This window comes from Lemur catta, chromosome 4 (assembly GCF_020740605.2).
Source record: "Lemur catta isolate mLemCat1 chromosome 4, mLemCat1.pri, whole genome shotgun sequence".
In the NCBI taxonomy this organism is placed as follows: domain Eukaryota; kingdom Metazoa; phylum Chordata; class Mammalia; order Primates; family Lemuridae; genus Lemur; species Lemur catta.
The window spans coordinates 17,022,863-17,042,048 of record NC_059131.1 but is presented as its reverse complement, the minus strand read 5'-3'; the positions used below and the strand labels follow the sequence as shown (position 1 = coordinate 17,042,048).

The 19,186-nt window shown below is 35.3% G+C and overlaps 1 protein-coding gene across 2 annotated transcripts in view; it reads left to right on the top strand.

Annotated features, from left to right (window-relative positions):
• ATAD2B (ATPase family AAA domain containing 2B) overlaps nucleotides 1-19,186 on the top strand; it is a 140,218-nt gene that overhangs the window by 56,717 nt on the left and 64,315 nt on the right. For both annotated transcript variants that reach the window (XM_045549127.1, XM_045549126.1), the window contains exons 13-16: nucleotides 1,830-1,918; nucleotides 5,819-5,978; nucleotides 12,132-12,222; nucleotides 17,503-17,814. In XM_045549127.1, coding sequence (XP_045405083.1) covers nucleotides 1,830-1,918; nucleotides 5,819-5,978; nucleotides 12,132-12,222; nucleotides 17,503-17,814 — 652 coding nt within the window. The remainder of the gene's footprint in view (nucleotides 1-1,829; nucleotides 1,919-5,818; nucleotides 5,979-12,131; nucleotides 12,223-17,502; nucleotides 17,815-19,186) is intronic.

Genomic DNA, 19,186 nt, shown 5'->3' with positions numbered 1-19,186 from the left:
AATGACTCTGTGAAAGTACCAGAAGAAAACAGGGGAGAATTTTGTTTATAACCTCACAGTAGAAAGTGTCTAACTGAGGAAGAAAAGAGGCAGTGCATACATTTTTTTCTTTTTAAAGAGATCAGGTTCGCTCTGTTGCCCAGGTTAGAGTTCAGTGGTGTCATCATAGCTCATGACAGCCATGAACTCCTGGGCTCAAGCAATCCTGGGCTCAAGCACTGCTCCCGTCTTAGCCTCCTGAGTAGCCAGGACTATAGACGCATGCCACCATGCCCAGCTAATTTTTTCATTTTTTGTAGTGACAGGATCTTGTTACGTTGCCCAGGCTGGTCTTGAACTCCTGGCCTCAAGTGATACTCCTACCTTGGTCCCACAATGCTAGGATTACAAGGGTGGGCCACCATGCCCAGCCAAATTTTTTTTTTAAGATTCTACGTGGCAACAACATACCTATCTTAGTCTATTTTTGTGCTGTTATAATAGACCACCACAGACTGAGTAATTTATGATGAACAGAAATTTATTGGCTCACAGTTCTGGAGGCTAAGAAGTCCAATATCAAGGTGCTTGCAACTGGTTAGTGCCTTCTTGCTGTGTCGTAACATGGTAAAGACATCATGTAACCAAAGGGCAGAGAGAGAGAGAAAGAAAGAATGCACAAAATGGAGGTGAACGGACTAGCCAGAATAAGGAATTAACTCCCTTGATAACAGCATTAGTCCATTCACGAGGGTGGAGCCCTCGTGACCTAAACACCTCGTAAAGGTCCTACCTCCCAATACCATCTCAATGGCAATTTAATTTCAACATTTCAGTGTAAGTTTTGGAGGGGGCAGACATTCAAACCATAGCAATACCAAGCCAAAAGATAAGTGATACTCCTTGAGAAAAATATTTACATTTCCTTTCACTTAAAAAGGGCTAATCTTTGAAATAAATAGCTCCCAGAACTCAGTAAGCAAAAGACCAGTGACCTAGTAAAGTAATAGGCAAATGATATGAATAGAATTTCCATGGAAAAAGCAATATAAATGATTCTTAAAGATGTAAAACATGCTTATCTTCCTTTGTAATAGAAATAAGAATTAATACTAAAATGAGATAATATTCTTCATTGAAAAAATTTAGCAAAGATCAATCAGTTTGATAATACATTCTTGATGAGCACCCTTAAATATTGCTGGTTAGAGGGTAAATTGGTACCTCAGTGGAAGGCAGGTTGCAACTACCTAACTAGATTAGAAATGACATGTGCCTTTTGAACCAATAGTTTAGTTTTTAGAATTTATTATATTGACATGTTTATACTCATATGAAATGATAAATACAATTATTTATTATTTGTTATTTATGATTATTTATTATAGCATTGTTGGTAATAGGAAAATATTGAAAACAGCCTAAATGTCCATAGGAAGGTGACTGGTTTAATTACAGCACATCTGTATAATAGGACATTATATAGCTATTAAAAAAGAATGACACAGATCTTTATGTCCTTATGTGAAAGCTAATTAAGATATATTGTTATGTAAAAAAGACTTGTATGGTGAAAGGAATTTGTATAATGTGCTATCATTTGTGTTTAAAAATACACTATCCTTTGTGTGTCTAAATATGTTTGGAAGAATAAACAAACTGGACAGTTGCTTAATGGGTGAAGACCTTGTTGGAGACTGGGGTGGTGGGATTTCCTTTTTATAATACTATATGCTCTTTCATACCTGCTGCATATTGTATGATTTACTTGTATATCCTATTAAGAAAATATAATACATTTTGAAAATGAAAACTAATATAATAAATAACATTTGTTTTCTTTTTACTAGGCATATTTGATGAGACCTTCTATAATATTTTTTGATGAAATAGATGGATTAGCTCCAGTTCGCTCTAGCAGACAAGATCAGATCCACAGGTAATTTTTCCTAATCTGATTATGTTGGGTTCTTTTTACTCATTGACATAGTATTTAGCCTTATCCCTTGGCTAAGTGTTATGAGGCTTACAAAGAATTTTAAAATGTAATCTATGCCTGTGAGGAATACTTCTTTCACTTAGCACAGGGCTCAGCAAACCACAGCATGTGGGTCAAATCTCACCCTCTGCCTGTTTTTATAAAGAAGTTATATTGGGCCGGGCGCGGTGGCTCACGCCTGTAATCCCAGCACTCTGGGAGGCCGAGGCGGGTGGATCGCTTGAGGTCAGGAGTTCGAGACCAGCCTGAGCAAGAGCGAGACCCTGTCTCTACTAAAAATAGAAAGAAATTATCTGGCCAACTAAAAATATATATAGAAAAAAATTAGCTGGGCATGGTGGTGCATGCCTGTAGTCCCAGCTACTCGGGAGGCTGAGGCAGTAGGATTGCTTGAGCCCAGGAGTTTGAGGTTGCTGTGAGCTAGGCTGACGCCATGGCACTCACTCTAGCCCGGACAACAGAGTGAGACTCTGTCTCAAAAAAAAAAAAAAAAAAAAAAGAAGTTATGTAGGACCACAGACATGTTCATTCTTTAAGTATTGTCTGTGGTTGCTTTTGTGCTACAGGAGCAGAGTTGAGTCGCTGTGACAGAGTGCTAGGATTACATGCTTGAGCCACCACTCCCAACCTGCTATAATTTCTAAATGATATAATTAGGTATATGGAAATTCCAGAGCAATCTGTAGGTAGATGCTAGCAAGTTTGGACCAATCAATATTAAATCTAAATTTTGTATTTCTTTGTACCAGTAATTGTGTGAAAATGGAAAGTTAACCATTTATAATTTTATTCAAAAAAAAGAAGTTACCAAGAGTAAGTCTAACAAAAGTCCCACATTACATCTATGTAGAAAATAATAAACTGTATTGAGAAACATTTATGAAAGATTAAATAAATGGAAATACCAGTTCTTCATTTGGATGACTTTTTTTTTTTTTTTTTTTGAGACAGAGTCTCGCTTTGTTGCCTGGACTAGAGTGAGTGCTGTGGCGTCAGCCTAGCTCACAGCAACCTGAAACTCCTGGGCTTAAACGATCCTACTTGCCTCAGCCTCCCGAGTACCTGGGACTACAGGCATGTGCCACCATGCCCGGCTAATTTTTTTCTATATATATATTTTAGTTGGCCAGATAATTTTCTTTCTATTTTCAGTAGAGACGGGGTCTCGCTCTTGCTCAGGCTGGTCTCGAACTCCTGAGCTCAAGCAATCCACCCGCCTCGGCCTCCCAGAGTGCTGGGATTACAGGCGTGAGCCACCGTGCCCGGCCCTGGATGACTATTTTTAAATTGTCTTTTCTTCCACATTAATGAATAAATTCAGTATAATCCTATTCAGAATCACAACTTTTTTTGGGGGAAACTTGACAAAATGACTCTGAAATTTATATAGAAATACAGACAATTAAGAATAATGAAGACTGCTCTGTAGTGGGTCTTTAAAAAAAAGAGAAGAGTAGTGAAGACTTGTGGAAAGAACAAGGTAGGAGGATTTGCTCTGCTGGATATCAAGGCCTCCTAGAGTTAAGAAAATTTGATATTGGTGGAAGAGTAGCCAAATAGACTAATGGAACAGAGCCTAGAGCCATAAATAAATCCACACATATATAGATTCTTGATTTATGATAAAAGATGCTGTTGGGAAAGGATGACCTTTTCTATAAATAATGAATGCTAGGAAAATTGGATATCTTTTTGGTGGAAAAAAAAACTAGACCCCTCTTTATACCATACAAAACAATTTCATTGGGATTTTAATTTTTTATTTGAAAGGTAAAAGAACACTTTTAGAAGATAATGTTAGGAGAGTGAGTTTGGGACAGGCAAGTAGGCCTTGAGTATCATGTCAAGTAGTTTGGGCTTTATTTTTAACGTAATAAGGGTTACTAAAGGATTTTGATTCAGGGGCTGATGATTCAGATTTTCTTTTTTTTAAAGACAACTTTCAGTAGAATTTAAGTTAGATCGTAATTCTGTTTATGGTCATGTTTGAAACTTTATCATCTGAAAACTCTTCTACCGCAAAACCCTTAAATATGCTGATACATTCCAACAAACACTTGAAATGCCTATTTGTGATTAGAAGATACTAAGGAAAATTTTAAAGTTAAATATGAACTTCTACTTAAGGATACTTATTCTCCCCACCCCCTTTATATCTTGAATGAGATACTTAGGTCATTAATTTTCAATTAGAAAAGAAGAATCAGAAATCCTCCCTTCACACATACATTGAGTATCTAGCATTTTGGTTCCATTTATAGATTTTGGAAACACAGCTAGAATAGTGTGTTTGGGAGGAAGAATGATTTCTTTAACATGTTGAGCATATTGGAGAAGTTATTTCAGGCATGTGTTAGCAGTAAGAAAAAAGGAATAGAAATGAGAGCAGTTGGAAAACACTAGAAAGAACATTGTTACTAGAGCTATGTTATGATATGAAACATTTTAATTCAGAAATGTTTAAGTCATAGTTTTAAAAACCTGCTCTAAAATATGCACACACAATAATTTTGAGTTGAACTTAAAAGGTAGCCATTCTAAAGAAATTGTCTCAAAGTATAACAATAATGCAAATGTAATAGAGTAGAAACTAAACATCATATAAATTTCCAGACATAAAAAAACTCCCAACATTGCTATCTATTAAAAACAGATTATTTTTCCTTTGTTAAAAAACAGCGTTATTGAGCTACATCTCACAGCTGTGCAGTTCACTCTATAGTTCAGTGACTTTCAGTTTTTTCACAGAATTGTGTTATCATCACTTCAGTTAATTTTAAAATATTTTCGTCACCCCAAAAACCTTGTACCCTTTAGGTATCACTCCCAACATTCCCCTATGCAACCTCTCATCTGCTTTCTGTTTCTGCAGATTTGCCTATTGTGGTATCTCATTTGTTTTTTTTTTTTTTTAGACAGAGTCTCGCTCTGTTGCCCGGGCTAGAGTGCCGTGGTGTCTGCCTAGCTCACAGCAACCTCAAACTCCCAGGCTCAAGCAATCCTCCTGCCTCAGCCTCCCGAGTAGCTGGGACTACAGGCATGCACCACCATGCCCAGCTAATTTTTTCTATATATATTTTTAATTGTCCATATAATTTCTTTCTATTTTTAGTAGAGATGGGGGTCTCTCTCTTACTCAGGCTGGTCTCGAACTCCTGAGCTCAAATGATCCACCCTCCTCGGCCTCCCAGAGTGCTAGGATTACAGGTGTGCGCCACTGTGCCCGGCCCATTTTTTGCATATTTTAAAATTTGATTATTTGTCTTTGTGTTGTTTAGTTGTTCAGTTGTAATAGTTTGTTATATATTCTGGACCCTTAGACCCTTGTCAAGTATATGATTTATAAATATTTTCTCCTTTTTTAGGTTGTCTCTTTCCTTTTTTTTTTTTTTAAAGAGATGAGGTCTTGCTCTATCACCCAGGCTGGAATGCAGTGGCACGATCTCAACTTACTGCAGCCTTGAAATCCTGGGCTCAAGCGATCCTCCTGCCTCAGCCTCCTCAATAGCTGGGATTATAGGTGCAAGCCACCCATGCCTAGCTGTCTCTTTACTTTTTTAATAGTGCCCTTTGAAACAGAAAAGTTTTTAATTTTGATGATCCATTTTGTCATTTATTTATTTATTAATTGGTTGTTATGGTTGAGGTGTCTATTATTGTATTTTTTTGTACTTTTGAAAATGATTTCTGTAAATTACTTGATCTTGCATTAAGATGTAATCATGCTACAATAACTTTATTAGCATTTAAGACTAATAAAAAGCTACTATAAGCAGCAATGTTTACAATGTTTTCTTTCTTTTTTTAACTTTTAATTTTGCCTAAAAACTTTTTTTACAGCTCTATAGTATCAACTCTCCTTGCTCTTATGGATGGATTAGATAATAGGGGTGAAATTGTTGTTATTGGTGCTACAAATAGACTTGATTCTATAGATCCTGCACTCAGGAGACCTGGTCGTTTTGACAGAGAATTCCTTTTCAACCTGCCTGATCAAAAGGTAAGAGTTGTTGTTTTCAATAATACAAAATTTATATATAATTCAATTATAAGGCATATATACTCTGAGCATGCTATTTTATGAATTTTCATTGTTCAAATTTTGTGCTTATGGAATATCTTAGTTAATGCTTAAAAAACCTTATGTAATGAACAATTTGTTTTCTATTAACAATTATAAGAAAGTTTATGATTTTTAGCAAGTAAAAGGAAAGTTCTTGATTAGGTTACTGTAGATGCTTACTTTCTTTAATTCTCCACATTGTGGTAATTGCCTTGTATCACCAATTATGTGCTCTAATTACCCAAAGTAGCTTTGTTCCTATAAAAATAATATTTTTGTTGACTATTGGTGGGTTTATGAAGAAGGACCCAGTACCTAAATTTTCATAATATTATATTTAATTAAAAGCAGTAAACATTATTCAGTATGGTGTAAAGTTTTCAAAAGAACATATTATTCCAGCCTGAGCAAGAGTGAGACCCTGTCTCCATAAAAAATAGAAAAATTAGCCAGGCATGGTGGCACGTACCTATAATCCCAGCTATACTCAGGAGGCTGGGGCAGGAGAATTGCTTGAGCCCATGAGTTTGAGGTTGCAGTGAGCCATGATGAGGCCATTGCATTCTAGCTTGGGCCACAGAGTAAGACCCTGATTTCAAAAAAAAATTTTTTTATTAAGATAAGGCAATGTGTAGTCATTGATTGTACAAGATGTTATTTAATACGATATACAAAGTCCTTTTATCCTAATTCTGCTTGAAATTTTTTATTGTTATTCTTGGTTTGACCAGTTTAATTTTTGGCTCTTTATTGGAAACTCAAGTTTGAGAGGGAGAGATGTATGCAGAGGAGATACTGTGTATGAGTATATATTGTTATATGGCTTTGATCTTAGATCTCTGTGTGAAATGCCTGGTTTATATGCATAGATGTGAAAGGCTTAGTGATTCGAAACAAAGGCAATGGCTCCTCTGTATAGAATAATTAATACTTCAATTTGACGTCAATCTGCACAGCCACCAGTAGTTGACTCAAATTTGACAATCCAATATATAGGCTTTAAATTGGCACTAGGTTTATATAGCTTTGTCAGGACAGGAGACACAGCACATACAGCACCATTTGCATTGCCCACGTGCAGCTTCCAGGAATGTACCATTGCACAGAAGTGTGTTTAGTTGTAGGCGATGGGGCTGAAGTGTACAGTCTCATTCAGCATGGAGAAGCATCAGCTTTCTTGTTTCAAACATCTAATGACAGTCCACAGCTTTTAGACTCTTCCAGTACATAGGGAAATGTGCTTAGTTGTAAAAGACATAGTCAGTGTTCATGTCAGCACAGGAAAGCCATTTCCTTGATTTCCCAATTGTCTTCTGTATTGTTCTAGTCAAGTATGCCTCAGGGTCTGTATGCCAATTACAGCCCTCACAATCCAGGCTCAGTCCACATAAATCAGGGGTTTAACCTTAAACAAGGTTCAGAACAGCATTGTTTAACAGAATTTTCTGGGATGATGGAAATGTTCTCCGTTTGCATTGTCCATTGAGCAATGACCAGTATGGTAGCCACTAGCCACAGGTGGCTCTTGAGCACTTAAAATGTGGCTAGTACAATGAAGGAACTGCATTTAAAATTTTATTTAGCCTTAGTTAATTTAAAATGTAAATAAAATAGCATTATGTGACTAGTGGCTTACTATATTGTACAGTGTGGATCTCAAACAGTTTTCCACATGAATTTTACGTTTTTAACATTTCAAGGAAACTGTGCTGTGAGACTGAAATGTAAGATCATTTTCTCAGGCATGGGCTTCTGTAAAAAGGCCTACGCTGGCTGCTTTCCCCTTAATTAGTATTTAAGGTCATGAGACTAAATGACATTACTAAGTCTTCTATTTTACAGAGTAGTCAGTAAGGCAAGAGAAACTAAGGGAAAACTAAGAGAATGGGGTGTTGTGGAAGCCAAGTGAAGAAAGCGTATCGGTGGGGAGGGTGTGATTAACTATATCATGTATTGCTAAGTCATGTCAGATAAGGACAGAAAATTGGCCATTGTATTTAGCATTATGTAGGTCATCAGTGAACCTGATGAGAACAATTTCAATTAGTGCTGGGTATAAAAGCTTGACTGGAGTACGGTTAGTTCAAGAGAGAATGGGAAGGGAGAAATTGGAGACAGTGAATATGGATAAGTATTTCAATGAGTTTTGCTGCAAAGGGAAGTAAAGAATTGAGGTGATACATATTGGGGGAAACAGGGACAAGAAAATGTGTTTGTTGTTTTTAAGATGGGTGAAATATCCAGTAGAGAAGGAAATTTTTGTGATGAAATTGAGAGGCAAGAAGGGATAGGGAGAAGGCTGTTGTGGGTACATATGCTGATAGGTGGAAAGGTTTGGTGTAGGGAGTCAAAGTTTTTTTCTGATTACTTCAATTTTCTCAGTGAATTAGGAAGCAGGGTCGTCAGCTGAGGATGAAAACATGCTGTGAAATAGTCTGGTAGGAAAAAGGCAAAATGAATGGCCCAGGGAAGGATTAAAGATAGTAATAAGGGCCCATTTGGGTCATTAATTGAAAATGATACTAGTCAGTGTCTCAGTTCTGTGGTTTGGGCAATAGAATATCATGACTCTTTCTATTTGACCAGGTAAAAGATTAGTAAGTTTTGGTTCCAAATTTTAATAATTTTATTAACTATTTATTAGCATGAAATAGTACGTATCTTTTATGTGCAATAATGCTTCCCAATTTCTTTTGTTTATTTTCCTTTATCATCATCATCATTTATTACTGGTTTTTTTTTTTTTTTTTTTGAGACAGTCTCACTCTGTTGCCCAGGCTTGAGTGCCATGGCATCAACCTCGCTCACAGCAGCTTCAAACTCCTGGGCTCAAGCAATCCTTCTGCCTCAGCCTCCCGAGTAGCTGGGACTACAGGCATGTGCCACCATGCCCGGCTAATTTTTTCTATATATTTTTAGTTGTCCAGATAATTTCTTTCTATTTTTTTAGTAGAGACGGGGTTTTGCTCTTGGTCAGGCTGGTCTCGAACTCCTGAGCTCAAATGATCCTCCTGCCTTGGCCTCCCAGAGTGCTAGGATTACAGGTGTGAGCCACCGCGCCCGGCCATCATTATTATTGTTATAAGTGTTCTGTGTATGTGTGTTTGTGGATTCTGAAAAAGTAAGGGGCTTGAATCTGCCTTAGACTTTTATTATAATAGTAGAGGAAGGCACTTTCCATTAGGGAAAGCCCTGTGACTTATTATTCTGCATGTCATATAGAGTTAAATGCATAATGAACATTTCTTAATTCTACATTTAAATCTTCTCCATTCTATGTCTTGTTTTTAGTATGCTAAAAGAAAGGTGACTGTGACTGTGTTATATAGGGAAAGAGCATGGCACTTAAATGTTTTAGAGTCCTAAAAATAACTTGCCAACCTTAGGTAATTAATTTCATTTCTTTAAAACTTTATTTAGAGAAATGAGGGGATAAGAATAGACATTTTTTTCAGATATCTTCCAGTTTATATTTTTTCGAATGTATTTTTAATTTTTAAGGGTCTTCTAATGAGCAGTACCTGTGCTGCTAATGAAGTCTATGTAGATTCTTAATGTCATCTTATAGAATATATGAGACCAGAATGGTATTAGCTCATTAAATATGAAATGTCTGATCCCACATCAAAAGTTTATTATATCTCAAAAAAGAAGCAGTACAATTAAAGTATGCGCCTAAACTATTGACACAGTTTTACCATCTTAACGGTAGGTTGTTCAGGCCAGCATCGAAGCCTGGAGAGTGAGTGGCTATGAAATCACGAAACGCTTTTTCCACAGCTTGTTGAGAATTGAATATTTTCCCTTGCAAGAAGTGGTCCAAAGTCTGGAAGGAAGTGGTAGTCAGTTGGTGCAAGGTCTGGTGAATATGGTGGATGACAGAGAGTTTCCAAGTCCAGTCTCTGTAATTTGAGCAGGGTTGCTTGTGTGACATGTGGTCGAGCATTGTCTTGCAAGAGGGTTGGCCTGTCTCTGTTGACCAATCTCGGCTGCTTAATCTCAAGCATCCTCATCATTTCCTGCAATTGGCTTCAGTAGACATCTGCTGTAATCGACTGACCAGATTTCATGAAGCTGTAGTGGATAATAGCAGCGCTGGATCACCAAACAGACACCATTAGCTGTTTTTGATGAATATTCGGTTTTGGACTGTGTTTCGGCACTTCATCTTTATCCGACCGTTGTGCCTAACTATTGTGATTGTCAAAAAGAATCCATTTTTCATCACACATAACAGTACGGTGTAGGAATGGTTCGCCTTTAATGTTGTGACAGCAAAGGAAAGCAAGCTTTGAAACGATTTCTCTTCTGAGGCTCATTTAATTCATGCGGAACCCATATACCCAGATTCTTTACCTTGTCGATTTGTTTCAAATGGTCCAATATTGTTGGAATAGTAACCATCAAACCTTGCTGCTAATTCACATGTAGGTTGAGATGGATTTGCTTCCACTCTAGGTTTCAGCTCATCATTATCCAACCACCTGGTCTCTGGTCACCCACAAAGCTCATTTTCAACATTACAAGCACCAGAATGCAACTTTTCAAACCATTGACTTACTGAGCCTTCATTAACCACATCCTTCCCAAACACTTCGTTGATATTTCAAGCTGTCTGTGCTACATTGGTTCTACAACAGAACTCATATTTTAAAATAACATGAATTTTTGACTTATCCATGGTTTCACAAAAATTTCTGTAAAAAAATAATTTGAAAGATAATCACAAGCCAAACCATGTGTTTGAAAGACTGAGGATGTAGCTGCACAATAAAAATAAAAACAAGAAGTGTCAGAGATATCAGCTGTCAAAGTTAATACTTAAGGAAATCAAACATTTCATACTTAATAACCTAATATTTCTTTTGGACCTTAACTTCATACTTTTTAATAATCTGTTCAGGCCGATACTTCTTGTTGGAAGAAAATAAGATTTTTGCAGCTAAAAGCCTATCTTAGAACTTGGAATTGAAATTGTAGCTATTGATTCTGTATTTTGTCAACTTTTTGAGCAAAATTTATCTTGATGGCTTTGAAGTTCTTTTTGTTTTAATTGTTGCTGGACCCCAAATTTCTTATCAAGCCAGTAAGATATTACTATCTTGGTTGTAATTTGCTTTTTCCTGTTTTAAGGAGCTCAGATAGCAGTTTTGGGGGAACAAACCATATTCAGTTTTTTAAAAGTCTTGCATTTTCCCTCAAAAGAAGGGAAATGTGAAAAAAAATTCTGATCTGACTCTTTGTGGTGATAATAAATAACAGCTGATTATGGATTCTTATGCCTCAGTGCTTTTTTAAAAAAATACCGTTTTAGAAAAAGAATTTCTGTTTGTTTTGGAACCAAGATGTTAAAATTTTGATTATGTTGTCTAGTCAGATTTAAGCTAGAGAATGCCATTGTGAAAAAAATCAATGTAAAAAAATTGTTTAAACCTTTGATTTTTCAGTGAATTCAATTAATATTTACTGTTATGTATTAATATTATAAATTTGTTATATATTAAATGCGAAAGCATCAATAACTTACAAGGTAATAATATGGATGATATTTCTTTTTCAATTGAAATTAAAACAATTTTTTCAAGTTTTAAATTACTTGTCATTTTGCTCATTGCCAATAATACCTTATATGTGTGAAACAACTAAAAATTCTATGAAATTTAAATATAAATTTGTTTAAAAGTTATTATTATAACACATTAAGGTTTTTCTGTTCATATGTCTGCAAACAGTAGAAGTGATATGGTAGAAAAGTGAAACTTAGTTTTGAATTCTAGTCCCAGATAAGTCACCTAGTCATCATATGCTACTAGTCAAGTTCCGTCATCTCTTGGAACATTAAATGTCTTAATTGTAAAACAGAGACAAAATGTCTGCTACATATCTCACAGCCTTATTGTGGAAGTCAGAGCTGATATAGATGCTAAGGTGTTTACATTTCTTTTAAAATAAATAATTGTTTTTCTGGGATATATGGTTAGTTAACATTTGTTTCACCTAATACATTTGAGGCATTGATAATATTTTATTTATCTATCTGTACTTTTCTTCTTAAGCAAGATTTTGTATATCTGTTTTTTTTCTTTTTAGGCAAGAAAACACATCTTACAGATCCATACCAGGGATTGGAATCCAAAATTGTCAGATGCGTTTTTAGGTGAATTGGCTGAAAAGTGTGTTGGTAAGTACTACTCATTGAATTCTTTGATTGTCATTGTTTGTTTTGCTCAGCCTCCCTGTCCCCTTATGTTTGGAATGTGAATGAATATAGTTATGTCTTTGTATGATAGATGGCTCTCCCTTTATTTTTAAAATTTAGTTTTAATATTTCACTTAAAGTTTGAACACTTCTAAATTAGAATTTTAACTGCCATTAGGTGTTTGATTAACAAAGCTCAGTAGTAATATGCCTTTCATTGAATGCTGGATATCCATAATATTAATACAGTATCTCCTTTTAGGAATTGTTCCCTCTTAAAAATTTTCCTAAGAAAAATAAGCTTAAACTCGAGAAAGAAAGGTCCACATCAAAGGCAGGACTGCAGTCTTTTACTTTGTAGATCACACAGTGGGCTCGTCTTCATTCCTGTGGTCTAAAAAAGGTTGGGTGGGAGGGGTCTTGAAAGAAAATACTTACATGGTATTTAGTAATATTTCCCAAAATATAAAACTTTCCAGTTTAATTTTAAATTCTTCACAGAGTGGAAGATCTCCTCACAGAGTTAATGACCACTACTGTCCTAAAAGGATGTGGTGAGAGCAGTTATATACACAGATGATCACACATGGAAGATGGAATTCAGGGTGTTGGTTCTAATTAGGTCTGAAATAAAAAGAGATACAATATGAAGTAACTGGATATATACACAAGTACTTTTCCTTCATTCTTTTTCCCTTTTTTGTCTCTTTTCCTCTAATTCTCTCAAAAATACAAAAAAAAAAAAAAAAGCCCCAAAAGACACTCTTCATGAACCTCTTTTAAGTATTATGAAGAAATCCCCCAAGTAAAGTCCACAGACAGCAGCCCTCTTGGGAAAACTTTAAAGTTACCAAAACCAAAAACAACATCTTAGTTAAAAAAAAAAATCATTGTGATCCACCATCAAATAATTAAAACTTAAATAGAACATTAGTCCATTCAGTTAGCTACATCCGAATTATCCTCTTCATCCACAGGGACCTCCATCTCTGAAGCAGCATCCCTCAGCTTTTGAACCACAAAGACCTCGACATCTTCTGGTGAGGAGAAAACGTAAATCTCTCTAGCACTATTCCAGTTTAAGCTTTGCCTGGTATAAGAGAGCATGCGCCAAACACATTTCATGTAAATTTGGCTTGACCTTTCTTTGCAAAGCCCTGTGCTGCTTTATGGGAGAGGGTGGTATTTGGTATAAAATCTGATCTTTTCCCTTTTTGAAATTTGACCCCTTTTATTTTTGATATTGTATTAGACTTCAGATTAGACTGAGAAATCTTTGTAGATTCTTCTGTGAGTTTGTCACAGAACGATCCTTAACTGAAATAAGCAAAAGTCTTCAAATAATTTTGGAAATTCCCTAACAGATAGGTATTTTAAATTACTCTATATTACCCTAGCTATCATCTGAAGTACTATACACTCTAGTTTAACTCTTCATCCCAAATATTATAATCTTAGTTTTCTTTTGTATTTCCAAAGGTCAATACTTTCATTTTTCCACATGATATATATTAACTTTTAGGTAATTTCTTAAGTTTTAAAATTTTAATCATATAATTTTTTATAGGCCTAAACAATTTCTCTTGCCTCTTTTCCCCTGGTGGGGTGGCAGTTATGTATGTAGAATCTGCTTATATACCGTTTTCTTCCTGGACAGTGACATAAAAATCCATTATAATTAAATGACTTCTATTTTTGGTTGTGACATTTATTCCATTTAAGAAACTAGTTTACATTTAAGGAAAAATCAAATGCAGGTCTTCAAACAGGAATGAAATAGTAAAAAATTTTAAATCCATTATGAACTCACCAGTTTATGTATCCCAAACATGTTTTAACATGTATGGGTTCATTTCCGTGAAATTCATGCCTAATTATACAGTATCCAGTCTTGAACAACTGCAAAGATAGCTGACCTTTTGTTAGAGGTTATGGATTTGGTAACTTTCACCTTGAAATAAATTCCCAAGCACTTGGAGGTGTTTGCATGCATAAGTGGTGTGATTTTTAAGTAATGAGAAAACTTCTCAGCATACATTGCTATTAACAACATTTGCACAAATAGTAAGAGCTTATGATTAATGAGGAGCTCAACCCTAATCGTATTTCTCTTTTCCATTTTCATTGAGAGGGCTAAAACAATGAAAGCATATCAACGAAGTGTCTACCTTGTAGGCCTTCATTATGTTTGATGCTTGTACTTTAAAAATTAACTATATAAAATTTTGTTATGACTTTGTTTCTAGTCTAACTTCTATAATAGCTGTATTTTCAGTCTTTCACAAAAATTTCTCTTAATAATATTCAAGAATGCTTTCTTTGATATCAAGATATTTGTGTTCAACAGAGTTATTAAAATTGTAATGATAAAATTAGTGTCATTATAAAAGGGATGTTTATAATTTGTTTAATATTAACTTTTAACTCTTAAAAGTATATTTTAATATTACTAGAATAATCATATTTATTTTCTAAACCAGAACCCTTTTGAGAGGAAGTGTATTAAGTTTGTAGTTCTCAATATTTTTTGTGTATCAGAATAAGTTCTAAAGCTTCCTCAAAATATACATTAATGATTTCAAACCTCCAGAAATTCTGATTCTCTAAGTTTGTTGTGGGGCTTGGAAATTTGTTTTTTTGTTTTGATTTCATTGTTTATTCAGTTGGATATTCAAGTTGAGAACCATAGTGATTCTTACTTTCAAGTAAATGTAAAGAATATATTTCCTTTCTTTTATAGTCTATTGGTTATGAAAATTCATGTGAAAATCTACTTCATTAAATGGGGTCTATTGTTGATAAACTATCTAAAGTAATTGAGGAAAAAATGAATAATACATTGCTGTTATGTATGTAACTAACATGTTATCATGGCAAACAAAAATGTTGTGGGTAACATTTACTATAATACCTAAAATGCCTTTTATTGGCTGTTAATTTTTGTTTTGCCTTAATTGGTTCTCAGCTATTTTTTTTGTTTTTTTTAACTTAGGCTTTTTTTTTTTTTTTTTATTTCAGCTCTTCATGGGGGTACAAAAGCTCAGATTATATACATTGTCCATGTCCCGCCCATCCCCCTGAGTCAGAGCCTCAGGCGTGTCCATTCTCCAGACAGTGCGCCTGGCATTCACCATGTAGTCATATCTCCATCCCCCGCCCCACCTCCCCGAGTCAGCACCTTCAAGCATGACCATTCCCCGGACGGTGCGCAACGTAGTGCAACCCCTGTGGAAAGCATTATGGAGATACCTTAAACAGATTCAAGTAGACCTACCATTTGATCCAGCAATCCCATTATTGGGCATATACCCAGAAGAACAAAAGTCATTCTATAACAAAGACACCTGTACCCAAATGTTTATAGCAGCACAATTCACAATTGCAAAGATGTGGAAACAACCCAAGTGCCCATCAATCCACGAATAGGCTTTTGTTTTTAATAGGACCATATAGTATGTTCACTAACTGTATATATACTTTTAAAAAAAGGAAAGGTTGTTTATATTGTTTGAAGATGGGGGTTATTCTGTATTTCTTCTGATATGGAAGACAATTCACATGCTTTTTAATCATATCTTCAGATTATTTTGTTAACTGTTTATAAGGTTGAGCTTGTGTTTCATATGTTGTTGAACTAATGTAACAGATCTCTATGCTAAAGGAAAAGATTTTCTTTCAGGTTTATTCTTTGAGAAATAGAAAATAAAATGAGAGATTAGTAATAAATATGGTTATTCTGAAGAATTATTTGGGAGATAGATTCCTGTCATGGGACAGTGTTATTGCTTAATCTGCTTATAGTTTTCTGAATTAAGTTCTTCCAGGTCATATTAAGTTTTTTCCTAACTTTGAATAAGTTTTCCTCTGTAATCACCATTTTGATTTCAGTATTTAACTGTTCCATAAGGTGGTTGTGAGGTATAAAAAGATAAGTAAACCTAATATTGTTCCTTGAGGGGCTTAGAGTCTAGTGTTCTATAAGTAGTTCAGATTGTTTCCCCTGCAGGCATACCTGATAAAGATGGTCAAATATAAGTTTAATTGGTGATATAAGAGACAACATATGGCTATTTTGAGTTTTTCTTCCTTTTTGTGACAGAGACCCAATAGTTCACACATTTTTCTATGTACTTGATACTCAGATGAATGAAATGATTTAAAAGCACTGAGGGATTGATCTGTTGTTTAACTGCATAATCCATTAAATATGGGTAATGGATAATATGCCATGTTGGTATAACCCTTGGAACTAGATTATCAGTCATTTAAAGCTAAATGAAGAACATTAATGTGGAAAATCAATGGAAATATTTTTTAACATTCTTATTTCCTTTAATACCTTTAGAACTATCAGAAATGAATTAAAATTTTAATTTATAATTTTGGAGGTAATTGGATATTAACTTACTAGTGGATTGCCCTCAGCGTTGGTAATAGAATAGCTCTGTTTTTGAATTTTCTGCCTCTGTCCCTACTTTGTACTATTTTATATGTGTTTAGAAGTTAATAATAGTGGAAAAAATAATTTATAGTTGAGCATAATGTCATGAGGACTAACCTAATAATTGGGAATATTGATGAAGGATTGAAACAAAACTATTATTCTTTTAAAACCTTTCCTGCTGGGTGTGGTGACTCACGCCTGGAATCCTAGCACTTTGGGAGGAGGCTGAGGCAGGAGGATTGCTTGAGGCCTGGAGTTTGAGACTAGCCTGAGCAAATAGTGAGACTGCCGTCGCTACAAAAAAAAGAAAAATTAGCTGGGCATGGTGGCATGTGTCTGTAGTCACAGCTACTCAGGAGGCTGAGGCAGAAGGATTGCTTGAACCCAGGAGTTTGAGGTTGCAGTGAGCTGTGATGGTGATACTTCACTCTAGCCTGGGCAACAGAGTGAGACCCTGTCTCAGGGATTAATAAAATAAAAAACAAACAAAAAAAAACCTCTCCTGAAGAAAGCTGTACATTGTAATCAGTGATTTTGACACATAATATTTGGCTTGTTTTGTTTTAATATTGTTAGCTCATGTTTTATTAATTTAAAATATTCAAAACATTTTTAGTTTTAATAAGTATGTAGCCCTTAATTCAACCATTGTGTTAGGTTATTTTAAATTGTCACTTTTCATTTTGCTGATAAAATTACACATAATTACTGAGTTAATATTGATTATTACTTTAAATAAAGATGTGTATATTCACAAACATAGTTGGTACATGGAAAAATGCACTCACGTTTGTTATTCTTCTCCTTTTGTGTATCAGGCTACTGTGGAGCTGACATCAAGGCCCTGTGCACTGAAGCTGCCCTGATTGCCCTGCGGAGGCGTTATCCCCAGATCTATGCGAGTAGTCACAAACTGCAGCTGGATGTTTCCTCAATAGTGCTCAGTGCCCAGGATTTTTACCATGCAATGCAGAATATTGTGCCTGCTTCCCAACGTGCTGTGATGTCTTCAGGACATGCACTATCCCCCATCATAAGGCCACTGCTGGAAAGAAGTTTCAACAACATCCTAGCAGTTTTGCAAAAAGTGTTTCCTCATGCTGAAATTAGTCAGAGAGACAAGAAAGAAGGTACTACTATAAACTATTTCATATTGTTAAAACGAAACAAATACAGGCATAAATAGTTTCCTCTTAAGATTATTTGTCACTCTTGTATTTGCCACAAATACATAAAATATATCTGTTTTACTTACTACTGTATATTCCAGGCTTGGCATTTTGCCTGGCATATGGTAGTTGCCTGGTGAATGTTTGTAAAATGAATGAATGTTTGTTCACTCTTGGGACATTCTGACCATCTTAATGTAGGGCCATTATTATTTTTAGAATGTTGACTATAATAATAGCTTACATTTATTAATATAAAGCTCTTCCATAAATTGTCATTTATTACTTGTCGTAACAGTATTTGTGGGTAGGTACTCTAATTATATAAAAGAGGAGACTGGGATACTTAGGCTGTTAATTTAGTTTATATTAATATAAAGTTACTCAGTAAGTTTTGGGGATTGCCCCAACCCAGGGAGCCTGACACCAGAACCCATGCTCTTACCTGTGTTGCTATATTGGTTTTCTGGATTCAAATCATCAAATATATTTTGTTGTTAATGACAGGGCACTGTGTAGTGTGCTGTGCTGATTGGAGTAAAAGCTATTTGTAGGGGAGTGAATAAGAACCTTGTGCAGAGGGTCTTGAATTCTGTCAAGCCTCAAGATTATACTTTGGACCTGAGATAAAAAACAGAAAACTACCTTTAAAAACATTACTTACAGGAAAAATTTCAAAATTTAAGGTGACGTGCTGATCAAACTAAAGCATGTCAAATTTGAAGGGAAAGTAATGTCTTTTTTTTTTGAGACACGGTCTCACTCTGTCACCTGGGCTAGAGTGCAGTGGTGTCATTATAGTTCACTGCAACCTCAAACTCCTGGGCTCAAGCGATCCTGCTGTCTCAGCCTCCTGAGTAGCTGGGACTACAGGTGTGTGCCACTATGCCCAGCCAATTTTTCTATTTTTTGTAGAGATGGGGTCTGACTCTTGCTCAGGCTGGTCTCAAACTCCTGGCCTCAAGCAATCCTGCCTTGGTCTCTGAAAGTGCTGGGATTACAGGCGTGAGCCACCAAGCCTGGCTGGTGTCTTTTGATTATCTTAAATTCCCTAGCACCTTGTTTGGAATGTAGTCTGCACCAAATAGAAAATTGTTCAGGGAATTATACTAACATTAAAAATATTTATAGTAAAAATCATGAATATTGTTCATGAATTTTGCTGTCATTATAAATATATTTTTCAGAAACTTTAATTTTTTAGTGACAGACTCACATGAGAATACTACATGGATTACTTGATTTCTTAAATTTGGCAGATAAGAGAAGGAAACAAATATTTCACTGAGTATCTATGAGCCAGGCACTGTGCTATTGTATACTTCTTATTCCC